This window comes from Ctenopharyngodon idella, chromosome 12 (genome assembly GCF_019924925.1).
Source record: "Ctenopharyngodon idella isolate HZGC_01 chromosome 12, HZGC01, whole genome shotgun sequence".
In the NCBI taxonomy this organism is placed as follows: domain Eukaryota; kingdom Metazoa; phylum Chordata; class Actinopteri; order Cypriniformes; family Xenocyprididae; genus Ctenopharyngodon; species Ctenopharyngodon idella.
In genome coordinates this window covers 21,078,224-21,092,332 of record NC_067231.1, presented here as the reverse complement: position 1 = coordinate 21,092,332, position 14,109 = coordinate 21,078,224, and the positions used below count along the sequence as shown (strand labels likewise).

The window sequence follows — 14,109 nt, the reverse complement described above, 5'->3', positions numbered from 1 at the left end:
CTTTCTTCTTTCTGATGAACACAATTGGAGTTATATTAATAAATATTCTGACGTATCTAAGCTTTATAATGGCAGTGAATGGGACCAACGAGTATAAAGCTCAAGAAAGTGCATCCATCCAAAGCAAAACATACTCCACACGGCTTTGGGGGATTAATAAAGGCCTTCTGAAGTGAAGCGATGTGTTTGTGTAAGAAAAATATCCATATTTAACAAGTTATAAAGTAAAATATCTAGCTTCCGCCAGACCGCCTTCCGTATTAACTTAGGAAGAAAGCATAACTGACGTTGTGTCAGTTGAGCTTTTTGCGTAAGTTTAATAGGGAAGGCGTAGGATGTAGCGTAAGCATTTTGAACTGCGAGAGGCATTACATTTTCTTCGTAAGTTGAATAGAGAAGGCGGTCTGGTGGAAGCTAGATATTTTACTTTATAACTAGTTAAATATGGATATTTTTCTTACACAAAAGCATTGCTTCGCTTCAGAAGGCCTTTATTAACCCCCCGGAGCCGTATAGAGTACGTTTTGCTTTATACTCATTGGTCCCATTCACTGCCATTATAAAGCTTAGATGCGTCAGGATATTTATTAATATAACTCAGATTGTGTTCATCAGAAAGAAAAAAGTCACATACACCTAGGATGGCTTGAGGGTGAGTAAAGCTTGGGGTCATTTTCATTTGAAAATAAACTATCCCTTTAATTTAAACAATACCGGACCACAAAACAAAGAAAACTCAAGGGATAGTAATCAACTGAACAGAAACAGGTGCATAGAACTATTTAACAACCAAAGAGACTATAGGGAACATAGGAAAAACAGAACAGGGAAAACAGAACCAAAACACAATGAAACTAACATTTTGTTTAGTGTACAAAAACAAAGACAAGCATATCTAATCCATGCCACTGTGGTTTAGTAAAACACTGACGATTTATGTGATCTTGCATATTCAAAATACTATGTCCAGATTTTAATTCTTTGTTATAGATAAGATTGATAATTTTCTTCTGTATGACTGTCACAGTTTCAGTCAGCATGCCATCAGCACCAGGTCCTTCAGTTCCACCCACTCATTCACTATCGCCAGAGTTTTAACCTGCCACACCTGTCACATCCTCATCAGGAACCCTTTATAAGCACACAGCCCACACTCACCTGTTGTCCAGTCTTGTCAGTCTCTGCAAGAGAGTGCACCTTCCCAACTAACTACCTGTGACTATGGACCTTCACAATCTTCATCTAACCATTGATCCTTTTATCTGCTTATCTCCAGTATGTTCCACCATCCATTCTGCAGTAAAAGACTCTATAGTTAAAGGGATAGTTCACCCAAAAATGAAAATTTGATGTTTATCTGCTTACCCCCAGGGCATCCAAGATGTAGGTGACTTTGTTTCTTCAGTAGAACACAAATGATGATTTTTAACTCCAACCGTTGCGATCTGTCAGTCGTATAATGCATGTCAATGGGAATTCCATCTATAAGAGTCAAAAAAACATGCACAGACAAATCCAAATTAAACCCTGCGGCTCGTAACGACACATTGATGTCCTAAGACACGAAACGATCAGTTTGTGCGAGAAACCGAACAGTATTTATATCATTTTTTACCTCTAATACACCACTATGTCCAACTGCCTTGAGCATCCGGTTAGTGAGGGCTGAATGCACTCTGATGCCGGAAGTGATCGCTCGCACTCATTGACATATACATGCGAGAGATCACTTCTGTCATCAGAGCGCGTTTTCAGACCTCACCAACCGGATGCTCAAGGCAGTTGGACATAGTGGTGTATTAGAGGTAAAAAATGATATAAATACTGTTCGGTTTCTTACACAAACCGATCGTTTCATGCCTTCATCAATGTGTCGTCACGAGCCGCAGGGTTTAAGTTGGATTTGTCTGTGCATGTTTTTGACACTTTAGATGGAGTTCCCATTGCCATGCATTATACGACTGACAGATCGCAACGGTTGGAGTTAAAAATCATCATTTGTGTTCTACTGAAGAAACAAAGTCACCTACATCTTGGATGCCCTGGGGGTAAGCAGATAAAGATCAAATTTTCATTTTTGGGTGAACTATCTCTTTAAGTGTGACTGCCAATCGAACTGCTTATGCCCTTTACTTACCTCCTTGATGATCTGAAAGATCTTAACCATTCTGTGAATACAAATCCTGTTCAGTTGATCCACACGTCTCATGTCTCAAATTAGCTTTGTTTACTTTTCCACCCAGTAAATTTACATGATTAATGTCTTGTCTATTTTAATGTAGGCTGCTTTTTGTCTCAAGTCACTCTTTATATTGAATAATGGATTAAATCCCTCGTAGGTTCACAATTCTCTGCTCTATTCTCATGGGGTGATACACTAAAGGACATATTTAAATGTCTTGAGTGGGAGTGCTGCGGGAAGCCTTCAATGCTTGTATTTGCATGAGCGAGCAGAGAACTTTTTGGACAGGAACAGCATAGCGTTTGCCATGCAATCCTGAAACAATTTTTATTCTGCAGCAATGTGGGAGGATCCTATTTGAATGCATCTTGTGTAATGCTTGATCTGACAGGCAACATGCTCATGTGCATATATGCAGTCAATTAGCTTTGGCACCAACGGACTTGCAGGTGCTTGATGAAGGTAGATCAGTCAACACTGTTTTCAGCAAATAAGTTCTGGGATTTTATTTTTAGCTAGTTAACTTACCTTCTCAAAACTTCAACAGCCTACAGCCAAAAGTACAATGATCTGCACATATTTTCAGCTCTGATATATGCCGTGAAGACATCCATCAGTTTCAAAGGGAAATCTCTTACAATCAGATCTGTGCCTGTTGGCAGTTATATGTTGGAGAGCAGCAGTAAGCGGGTTTATTATGAAGACCTGCCAGTTCCGTGGGTGCTGGAACTGGAGCTTACCCCGAAATTTTAGAATCTAGCCTCTAACAACCCGCTAGAAGAAGCGAATGCATTTCTGCACTTGATACCGCATTATTCCTGAGTGCTACGGCATAATCTCTGTATGATGCAATGTCAAACATTTCTTACTTGCCAGAAGTGGGAGAGCATGTGAAAATAGAATTTCACGCCTGGAAGGAAATAACCCCATGGTCACAGTGACATGACATATAAAGAAAGCATTGACAGACAGGGTTTGCTTGCATGTGGAATAAATAGCCTATAGAAAATGAGTATGATGTGAGTATGTGTGCCTATGTGATAATTACATGCCACTGTGAGTTAATGTATATTTTCCAAACGTGAGATGTCACTTTCCAAGCCTGTTCCCTCCAATCACCACTGAATCGTCAGTCTACCACTGATAGGTTCTCCTATGAGCACAGCGCATAATATGCCTAGGATGCAACCAGTAGTTTAGACTGACTGCTGTGAAGTAGTTGCGCATCACTGACGGATTCCAGCGCACTGGAAACCGCTTAAAGTCACGTCTTTCTTTTCACAGAACTAAATGGCTCGGACTTACAACCGATACAACATATGTAGATGAGTGATTCGATATTATTTAAGCGTTTGGGAAATGCAAAGGATTGACCGGCTTTAAATGTAAGTACGCAGTGAGTCATATGTGATATACTACGTTTATGCGTTTGAATGAAATATTTTGATGTTTGATAACATACAAAGTCGGGACTGTACGATGGATTTATTATTAGCTACAGTTTACTCTTTGAAAAAAGAAAAGAAAACTCGCAATCATGTTTGTTGTTTAAATCACTTGCTTGTTGATTGATTAATAGTGTGAAATTAGTTTTAAACCCGCTTTTATATTATAGAGGGCAGTTTGTGTAACTGTAAAATATAAAATGCGTTTTATAACATGTCGAATGTGTATATTGTGTTTGTATTTATAACGTTCTCCCACTGTGACAGATCGTCAAATTTAACCCTTTCAGTCTTGAACAAAGTTTTAGGGACATAAAAATATAACCACGATTTATTTTTTACAATAAATGCAGGCATAAATGATAATCAATAAAACATCTGATACAGGCACGTTTTAAATAGTTTTAGAAAATACTAAAAATAATAGCCTATATAGGTTACTATATCTAGTCTTTCTACTTTAAAATTTCATATTTAATTCAATGTGTTACTTGCCATTTCTTTGTAATTGTGAAATGTACTAGCATTTTCTGAGTGAACAAATAAAGTGTAAGAACATTACAACTTACTGGTAAAAACAAAAACAAGAAACAAGTTCAATGTCAGTGCTTGAAAACAGTTTTGAATACAAAAAAACTTTTGACAGGCATGGCCTGAAGATGATCAAACTCAGATTTGATGAAGACAGATCTGTTTCTTGTCTTTTTTCTTTCATTTAGACCCACAGTACTGTTCAACACAATGAATATTAAAGTAAAAGATCATCATGATTTATAAAATATGTCATATTTTTCTACCCTGTGTCACAGACCACCGTGCTTCATTTCATTAGTTCATTGTATTTTAGTAAAAAAAAAAAAAAAGTGATATGACACTCATAGATTGACTTAGCATCCAAAAGTGATGTACATTAGGATAGATATTGTGTCTGAGCGGGTTAAAGATGGCATAGATTTAAAGGGTTAGTTCACCCAAAAATGCTTCATAAAATTAAGGTTAAACCACTTGGGTCACATGGATTACTTTTATGATGTCTTTACTACCTTTCTGGGGCTTGAAAGTGGTAGATGCGTAGGCTGTCAATAGAGGGACAGAAAGCTCTCAAATTTCATTAAAAAGATCTTCATTTGTGTTTCGTAAAGGAACGAATGTCTTACAGGTTTGGAATGACATGAGGGTGAGAGATATTAATGACAGAATTTTCATTTTTGGGTGAACTATCCCTGTAAGTTAAGGCCCTTGAATTGGGATTATTTTGACATCCTCAAGTAAAATGATGACTTACTGGTGTTTGTTCTGTTGCTATACATTACTATAGACTGTGGCCTGTAAAACTATGAGAAACTGTGCCGATTTCTATCTTGTGATTAGCTGATGGCTTAAAGATAAGCTCTCCGTTGGTTTTCAAATCAGCATTTCTCATGTGCCCTGTTAGCTGTTAAATGATCAGTTGTTTTGAAAGCAGTTTATCTTGGGTGCCATGAGATGCCCAGATGATCTCTATCAAAGGCAGGATGATCATTTAGCCTGTACACAAACTCTCTCTCTCTTCCACATCCATATTTTATTATTTACAATATTCTAAGAGGAAAGATGAGATGTTTTCCCTGCTACATCATACACACAAATAAACAGCAAAAAATAAATAGGGATTTTTAGTAAATTACAAGGCTAAGAAAGGCTTTAAAAAATAAAATGCTTCACATTATGCTCCTGCTTTGCTTTCATGATTAATTCAGAAGGTTCTCGTGGAGATATTTTTCAGTTTGTCAAAGAACAGTAATTGGACCCTGCCGTTGTGAGATACAGAACTCAGTCATTCACTGACCTAGATTCTCACTGAGATATCTGCCGTTTGAAGCCAATATAGCAAGAAGGTGTGCCAATAAAGAAAAATAGCTGAGGCTCTTTGGTTTTTAGATAGATGTAGCTTAGCAATGTCAGACCAGCTGCCAAGTCTTCTAATTATACCAGCATATAAAAGTTTGGGGTCAGTATGAGTTTTTAAAAAAGAAATTGATGATTTTATTCAGCAAGGAATTTGTTTTACTGTGTTTTTGATCAAATAAAAGCAGACTTGGTGAGCATAAGAGACTTTTTGCATTTTTAAACCCAAATGTTAGTTTTGGTAGTGTATATTACACGAGAGAGTCAAGAGGGCAGAGCAGTTATCTGTAGCAATGGAGATCCAATAGCCATAACCACCAAACCATTCCCAGCTTCAGGCATTTTGGGTTTCCTGGTAAGGTTGTTAAGTGTACAAGTCCAGCGTACCCTTCCCGTAGGGTCTTACCCATCCAGACCTCATTAAAGATGTCATCTGTCACTCTAAATGAGTGACATCTCTTCTTAAGACCAGGATCCTTCAAGCAGCCACTGAGTCACAAACCACGTGGGTAGGAATGCTTTCGCACTGAGGAAATTCTGAGTGTGGGATATATATGTGTGGGAAGACTGCGTGTTTCATGTATGCAGGTACAAATAATCCTGGAGATGTCTAGATTTGCTCCTAGTAAGGATGTGTCAACTTCTGATGACTTGTGCTTACAAAAATTAAAGAGCTAGTTCACATAAAAATAATTCTGTCATCATTTATCCACCCTCATGATGTTCCAAACCTGTATGACTTTCTTTCTTTCTTCTGTGGATTATAAAAAAAGATATTTTAAGTGAGTTTCAATTTTGCGGACCCCAGTTTAAAAATAAAACCCTTTTGTTTTCAGAAAACCTATTTTGTATTTCTGTACAGCGGTACTTATTCTGCTACCCACACAAACTACAATGAAGAGCTGATGAGTATAAAAGAGACAGGAGTGTTAAAATAATAAATAATGAACTTAAAATGTTCTGATCTTAGAGACGGGTTGCTGTATGTGGCGCAATCTGGATTTATTAGCACTGACAGGCAGAATGGAACAGTATTACATCTCAGTGTTTGTGTTTTTTTGTTTGTGTTGGTCTGTGTGGAAAAAAACGTATTAATCTGGGTCAAGAACAGATTTTTCTTTTTCGTGTTAACAGTATGACAGTTTTGTGTTTGTTTGGCCATGTCTACATGACAACCACGTCAACATGACAAGCTTCCCACTTTAAATACTTTGTAGCACTATCCATGCAATCCAAATTTATGCATTTTTACATCTTCCTGCACATTGTGTGTATATGAACACATGCTGCAGGGCAGACGTCTGTTGTCTCAAACTCATCGTCACAGCTGCACACAGATTGCAATGGTGCTGGAAGACTGAGCAAAGAATCACAGACTATTTTTTGCCATCAAGGCTCAAAATAGACATTGAGAAGATAAAAAGTATCTGTGAAATATAGGGCCACATTAAATCTATTTTATTTACAAGGCTGAAAGGCTCAGAGCCAACTGGAAAGTATTCAAGAATTAGGGGATTGAGAATAATTTTAAAACCTAAATACTACTTATACTGTTGTATCTTGTCGTCTTTGCGTAGTTGGTGGTCACATAGCTAAAGTGGTTTTACATAATTTCCCGGAAATATGCACAGTATCTATCGAGTTTTATGTCACCATCAGTAAATCTCTTCTCAGAGTGGATTCCAACGTTAAAACATTTTTGAGGGATTATTTCATGTGTTCTGGGATTATATATATCAGAGTGCTTCTTTTCAATGGTTTAATTTACACATACAGGTCTGAGGTTAATGATTACAAAGGACAACCTGTATGAAAGTTTCACTTTCACATTTTCTCAACCTTTTTCCATATATATCTCAATTGGTTAGCTGGTCAAAATTTTTCTCATAGTATACTGATGATAAATTATTGATTTGAAGCTCTTATTTTTTTAAGGATATCACTTTATAGTTTCAGTCAAAACTTGAGTAAGGGGTATATTTTCTCACTAAACAGTCTACACACTTAAGGAGGATTGAGAAAACCTGTCCTAATTTTGCCTGGCTCATCAAGCTAAAATGTTGAGCGCTTGTGCTAACTGCGAAATTTGTCAGTAATGCTTAATCTCTATGTACAAATCTGTTGAGTCTCTACATAATCTCTTCATTCTTTGTCTCTCATTTCTCAGTCAGACCCGTAACGCTCAAGCAGCCATGCATTTGTGTAGCTTTGTGGGCTCTTTGCTCCTCCTTCTTTTCATCAGCAGGTAAGAAACTCCTGGTGGCTTATAACAAACTCACTTTTGCTACCCTTATTGTGAAATGGCTAGCTGAATATGACTGCAACATACACTGTTTATTGCTTTCATGTTGTTCCCTCTTAATTTATTTAATACTAGAGTGTATAGAATGTGTATTCACTTCAGTAGTAACTTTGTAAAGTCGATAAACACAGCCTTTCTTGACCCTCGCAGGAAAGCTGAGGCGGAAAACCCATTTTTGTCAACAAGTTCTCCCGGGTGAAAAGCTTTCAGAGTGACGTCTTTTCCGAAAAGACAAGCCAGTATAATTTAGGTTTTACTCTTTTGGCAGCAAATAAAAGACTATATGCCTTAAGTATCCATTCACACCGGATTATGTAGGCTTGGTGAAAGGTGTAGCTAAAGGAAGGATGGAATTACAGCTAATCCATGTAGACTTTTGGGTAAGCCTGAATGAGACCGCCGGAGTCAATGTACGGGTTATAGATGGAAATACCAGCCCTCGTATCATGTCTCCTCTCTGTTTTGCCTGTTTGAGCTTATCTTTCCATGCAGCAGTACAGTAGCTGCAATGCTAACACGATTACTGGTGACAGCGTAGAAACAAGACATTGATTTACTGGAACTGCCATCGCTCAGCCATGTTCAATGAAAGTTCAGGTTGATTCCATTTGATGAGATATGCATCTCATCATCGATGCTGGTATTCTGGCGTGACCTTTGAAATTTGATAGGGAAGATGTATAGGACCTGGTCAGGACGATTCTGCAAAAGATCAAAGGGGGATGTTGAAGAAGTGTGCCAACATCGATTCACCTCACCATCTGCTTTTACCCACCCCCTTCCTGTCCTCCTTTCCCCTCCAATCTCCAGTCTCTCTTCCTGGCAAGATGGGAGACTTTAGTGGGTGTACATATAGCTTGGCCTGGAATTCAGCTTCCATCACATAACAGACTAAACCACAACAACAAGAGCAATACCTCCTTTTTGGGTTCTTAGTTCTTAGCACATGAAGATAAGGATGCGCAATGGAGGCTTAGTCTCACAAAGGGCCTTGAAATGTTTTGTTTGTTGAAATCTAATACTACTGGTATATGAGGTCTGTGCAGAACCAATAGTGTTTAAAAGGGGTCACGTCATAAAAAATGTTCCTTGATCTTTTGAGATAAAAGAGCTTGAGGTACTATGAAATCATACTGTAACTTTCAGAACTCAAAACCTACTTACCAGCAAAAAAAAAAAAAAGCATTTATTGAAACCTAGCTGCAAAAACAACTTGTTCTGTACTTCTGCAACTTGAAGGGAATTCACCAGACATTGACGTTTATGGTTACATGTCGATGAAACCTATACTGGGTGATTATATTGGGTGAATGCTGATATCATGCAAATAGATAGTTAGCTTTCTAACAACCTAACTAAAATCAAAAAGAAAGAGAGATTTTTTTCAGAGATTCGATAGACGTTTTATAATTGAAAAGACATTATCGATTATTTTGGATCAAGTAGAATTGCATGTTTTTTAATCAGATTTTTTTGTAGCATAAAGTGAATAAAACATAAAATAATTCTAAATTGCATTTTCTATTACAAAAATGTAAATGTTTCATATACTGCATACAAATAGTCAATCAAATTCAATCAATATGTCTCTCTCTTTGTCTCTTGAACACCTATGTGTATTTTGGAAATAAACCCATAAAAAGTGCAATCTTTCACTGTGCAAATTTGTAAGTGACTATGAAAAACAAACCCAAAGTCTCTTATAGTAAGCAGACATGACAACACTGTTAGAAGGTTTAGGATTTGGCAGAGAAAGTGCTGTTTCTCATTTCATATGCCTGTTTCATTGTAATAACCATGAAAAACTATAATAAGTTTTTACTGACACTATAAGGGGACCTCAGAGAAAAATATTTATAATGTTACCCTTTTAATAAGTCTTTTTAATGAAAACTCCTCATGATTAAAGTTTTAATTATAGGTCAGTTGCCAGTGATCTATATATAAATATACTGTAGGACTGTTTTGTAGATGAGAGACTCAGCTGAATGCTCTATTTTAAAAGCCATATTTAATGCATGAACTCCTCAGTACAGTAAGCAATTTCTTTGACACATACCTCTGGATAAACCAGACTAGATCCAAACCACAGGAGGGGATCACACTGGTGGTATCAAGAGCGCATACAGATTTATGAAAATAATTAGGTCATCATCACTCTGAACTCACTATAAATAAACAAATTGCCTGGCGCATTGCTGGCTTGCTTATTTATTTATTTATCTATTTGTTGGTTGGTTAGAATCTGTTTTCTATCAGTTTGAAAAAATACAAACTTAAATTATTTTCTCCTCAAACTTTCTGAGGTTGTTTAATATTTCAGTGCTGGACATGGTCTCACAGAGAAAGAGTTGCGATGTTGGGGTTCATATCTCTATGGCCACTGATGTGTGTAGACGGGGAGATGGAGTTGATACAAGCTTGAGAAACTGTCTCTGTGGACCAAAGCAGAAACAGTTGGGGAGACAGTCCTGCTAGGAGCACTCTTCCTCCATACACAACACGTCAGTCAGCCTAAACACCAGAGACGTGGGCTGGATTTAGTCTCAAGGTTGGTTCCGAGCTAAGGAAAGACATAGGAAAACTAAATAATCCTTAGTCTGTTAAAATTCACATCTGCTTTTGTCTTTGGGAATGGGGACATTTAGAAGAAAAGTCATGTGTGGTTTTATTACAGTATTATCAAAATGTAATTTGAACATTAATTCTAAAGAACTGGATCAAAACAGTTTAAGAAATTCTTTTACGTAATGATACTGTATCATCTCGTGGCTCCTTAATATCCCAAGATTACATGCCAAGTATTATGTTTTTTTTTAGATGTATTAGTTGTGTTTATTGTAATTTAACGTGTCTCCTAATTTTATATTTAGTTGGTATTTTGTTTTATATTTAATTTATTTATTTTACATTACTAAAATTAGTTTATATCACTCGGCTGAAAAAGATAATCCTAATCTTAATGCTAGCTATTAAAAGCAACTTTTAAACATATTTCCACTAGTTTTTTCTGTTTTGTTTTGTTTAACATTTCTATCCATTCAATCCATTCCAACTGACTCAAGTTAACTTGAGAACACATTCAGTCAGATTCATGAACAAATAGGGATAGTTCTCCCCAAAATGAAAATTCTTTCATTAATTACTCACCTTCATGTCATTCCAAACCCATAAGACTTACGTTCATCTTCGGAACACAAATGAAGATCTTTTTGATGAAATCTGAGAGCTTTCTGTCTCTCCATAGAGAGCTGCACGATTTATTGTGATTAAACCGCACGCGATTTGGCAAAGGCTGCGATTATTTTATGCGCAGCTTGTCAGATCTGTACGGCTCTGTGATCAGTAGTAAATGCTTCTTCATCTGAAAGCCAGAGGGCGCTCTTGCGCAGAAACTCCAAATATGCCCTGCAGCAGAAGTAGACGCGTCATTCCAGGAAATCCCTATCCTTATCATACTATTGCTGTAGCTGAATAAACAGAAGATTGAAACGCTTTGATTGATTAAACATGACTAATAAACATACACGACTGCCTTATTCTGTGTAAAAAGCCACATCATCTGACAGAAGGATGCTCAACTGTTGTTATGAAGTGAGTTTGGAGTAAAAACATGTTATTAAATGTTGTCTTTTGTTGGACAAGATGTTAATAAATGCTTCTCATATCTGGAAAGATGTTTGGCGCGTGTTGCTTTTTCAAATGTACATTATAAGCGACTCAAACTCGCAGTGCTTTCAGATGGATTAGCATTTGGAGCCATAGTTCATTGACAAGCTGCGCATAAAAAAAAACGCAGCCTTTGCGATTTCATAATCGCACTAAGAATCGCGTTTAAGTTCAATGTTATTTTTCGTATCGTGCGATAAATCGTGCAGCCTGACGCTTCAAAAACTTCATAGAGATCGTGAAAGTAATCCATATGAATTGAGTGGTTTAGTCCAAATTTTCTAAAGAGACTTGATAACTTTATGTGATGAAAATATGTAATTTAGGCTTTTATTCACATGTACACATTGATCAGTGGACATAAACAAAAGCACAACCGAACCTGCTTCACTCGCGAGAACAAACCCGTCAAGCAAACATGCTTGAACTTCCTTTAACCACAACTGATGTGTGCGTTGATGATTGTTTATATGTGAATAAAAGCCTAAATTCAAACTGCTCATCAAATAAAGCGACTGCGTCTCTTCAGAAAATTTGGACTAAACCACTCAATTTATGTGGATTAGTTGGACAATCTCTTTATGAACTTTTTGAAGCGTCAAAGTGGTAGTTGCGTAGCTGTCTATGGAGGGACAGAAAGCTCTCAGATTTCATCAAAAAGATCTTCATTTGTGTTCCTAAGATCAACGAAAGTCTTACGGGTTTGGAAAGACATGAGGGTGAGTAATAAATGACAGATTTTTCGTTTTTGGGTGAACTAGCCCTTTAACAAATCGCTCAGACCGATTTCATGAACTGGTTGAACCTGTTCATTAAAAAGATTAAATTCAAAAGAACAGTTTGGTTGCTGTTTATTATCTTTTCTCACTGAAATTTGTAGCATTATGAAAGTAAAATCTTTTGCAAATGCTGTTTCATATTCATATCTCATTTCCCATTTGCCATTCATAACATTTCATATCTCAATTTAGTCGCTTTGGATAAAAGCATCTGCTAAATGAAAAAATTTAAATGTAGGCTTCATTTTGATGAATTGATGTGGGCTTTATTTTTATAATGATACATTTGAGAAAAGTGCAGATATAAATGACTGTCATTTTCCATAATGCACAATTTTATCTATTAGCACTGACAGCAGCATGACATAAAGAGTCAAAGCATGTAACAAAAGAATGTGTCAATATGGTGTTAGATGCCTGTAAGGGTATGATGGATGCTTATCAACTGCCTCAATTAGCAGAGAAAAACTAAGTCTACCCAGCATTTACAGACCAATAACCCAGCATCCCTTCACACATGACTGGACTTCAGCCTGAAGGGGCCAGCAACCAGAGAGTTGTCATTTAACACAAAAAATGTCTAATCATAAATAAAGTTTGGCATATGTTCACGCTTTTTAGTTGAATTCTATTCCACTTAGAAAAAGTTTGTTTCATTTGAAATACACACAGTTTTTGTATGTGTGATAAGATAAAACAACACAAATGGCATTGCTTTGATGATATGGCTATTTCTTATTTGACCTGCATAACTTGTTTTCCGTAGAGACGCCATCCTGATTTTCTGACTAGGATGGTTGATTAAAGCTGAAGTGTGTCATTTCTGTGTCACTGGTGTCACCAAACATACAAAAATAATGACCGTTTGCCATTGGTCAGACTGTCTGATATTCCCACCCCTAAAGTCACGTCATTGGTCGAGCCGATGATGCTGTGTCGGGATGCTCAAACAAACAGCAATGTTTTGCTAACACCACAGTGTTGCACTTTTTCTGGGAGAAACAACCTACAAATGGCTTACTTTTGCTTGTCTCTGCTTATTAAGCTGAGATAGGAGAAAATATTGTAAGTTTGTAACATCAAAATAATGCACACTTCAGCTTTATGGGAGGCATGTGGAGACAGACTTCATCTTGTGGAGCATACTTAAAAACAAGTGTTCTGAAATGCTAGTTGTACTTCCCAGTGAAAATAGCTATACATCATGTAGAAAGCAAGAGCCTTTTTTCTGCCAAGTGTGCAGTGATGCAGAATGTGATCGAATGTGTCTGAGAGGTGAGGAATGTTTTGAACAGTCTTCCATGTGTTTATAGGGGCTAATATAAAGGCATTGACCTGCACGGTTAACTTCAGATTTTTTTTTTTTTTTTTAGATTTTAGTAACAGTTTAATGAGAGTAATAATAGAGACATCATGTCAGTGACCTGAAGCTCTCCGTCTGTCTTCCAAACTCTCTCTGTGTCTCTCTCACTCTCTCTCACCATCTGTCTCACTTCCTCTCTTTTGATCTTTCCCAGTCGTTCTCTGTCTTTCTCCTTCATATAAGTGTGTGCACTTTAGCATGCATAATTCTGTACATCATATGGTTGACAATCAAAACTGGACAAAAGGCCTCATATTAAAGTTTTTTTTAAACAAATTATATATCAAATTATATTCAAAAGTTTGGGTTCAGTCAGATAATTTAATGTTTTTGAACGAAGACTCTTATGCTCACCAAGCCTGCATATATTCAGTCAAAAATACAGTAAAAACAGTGAAATTGTGAAATATCATTACAATACAATAAAAAAACTTTTTCATTTTAATATACTTTAAAATGTAATTTTCAGCAGTCATTACTCC

The 14,109-nt window shown here is 36.8% G+C and overlaps 1 protein-coding gene across 2 annotated transcripts in view; it reads left to right on the top strand.

Moving 5' to 3' along the window:
* The first annotated feature begins 3,322 nt into the window (after positions 1-3,322).
* Positions 3,323-14,109, top strand: part of gabrz (gamma-aminobutyric acid type A receptor subunit zeta) — a 29,144-nt gene continuing 18,357 nt past the window's right edge. Inside the window, exons 1-2 of one of the 2 annotated variants that reach the window (XM_051913902.1) lie at positions 3,323-3,567; positions 7,686-7,759. In XM_051913902.1, the coding sequence (XP_051769862.1) occupies positions 7,707-7,759 (53 nt within the window). In that variant the 5' untranslated portion in view covers positions 3,323-3,567; positions 7,686-7,706. Of the gene's footprint in view, positions 3,568-7,681; positions 7,760-14,109 lie in introns of both variants that reach the window. The other variant, XM_051913901.1, reaches the window with a different exon arrangement.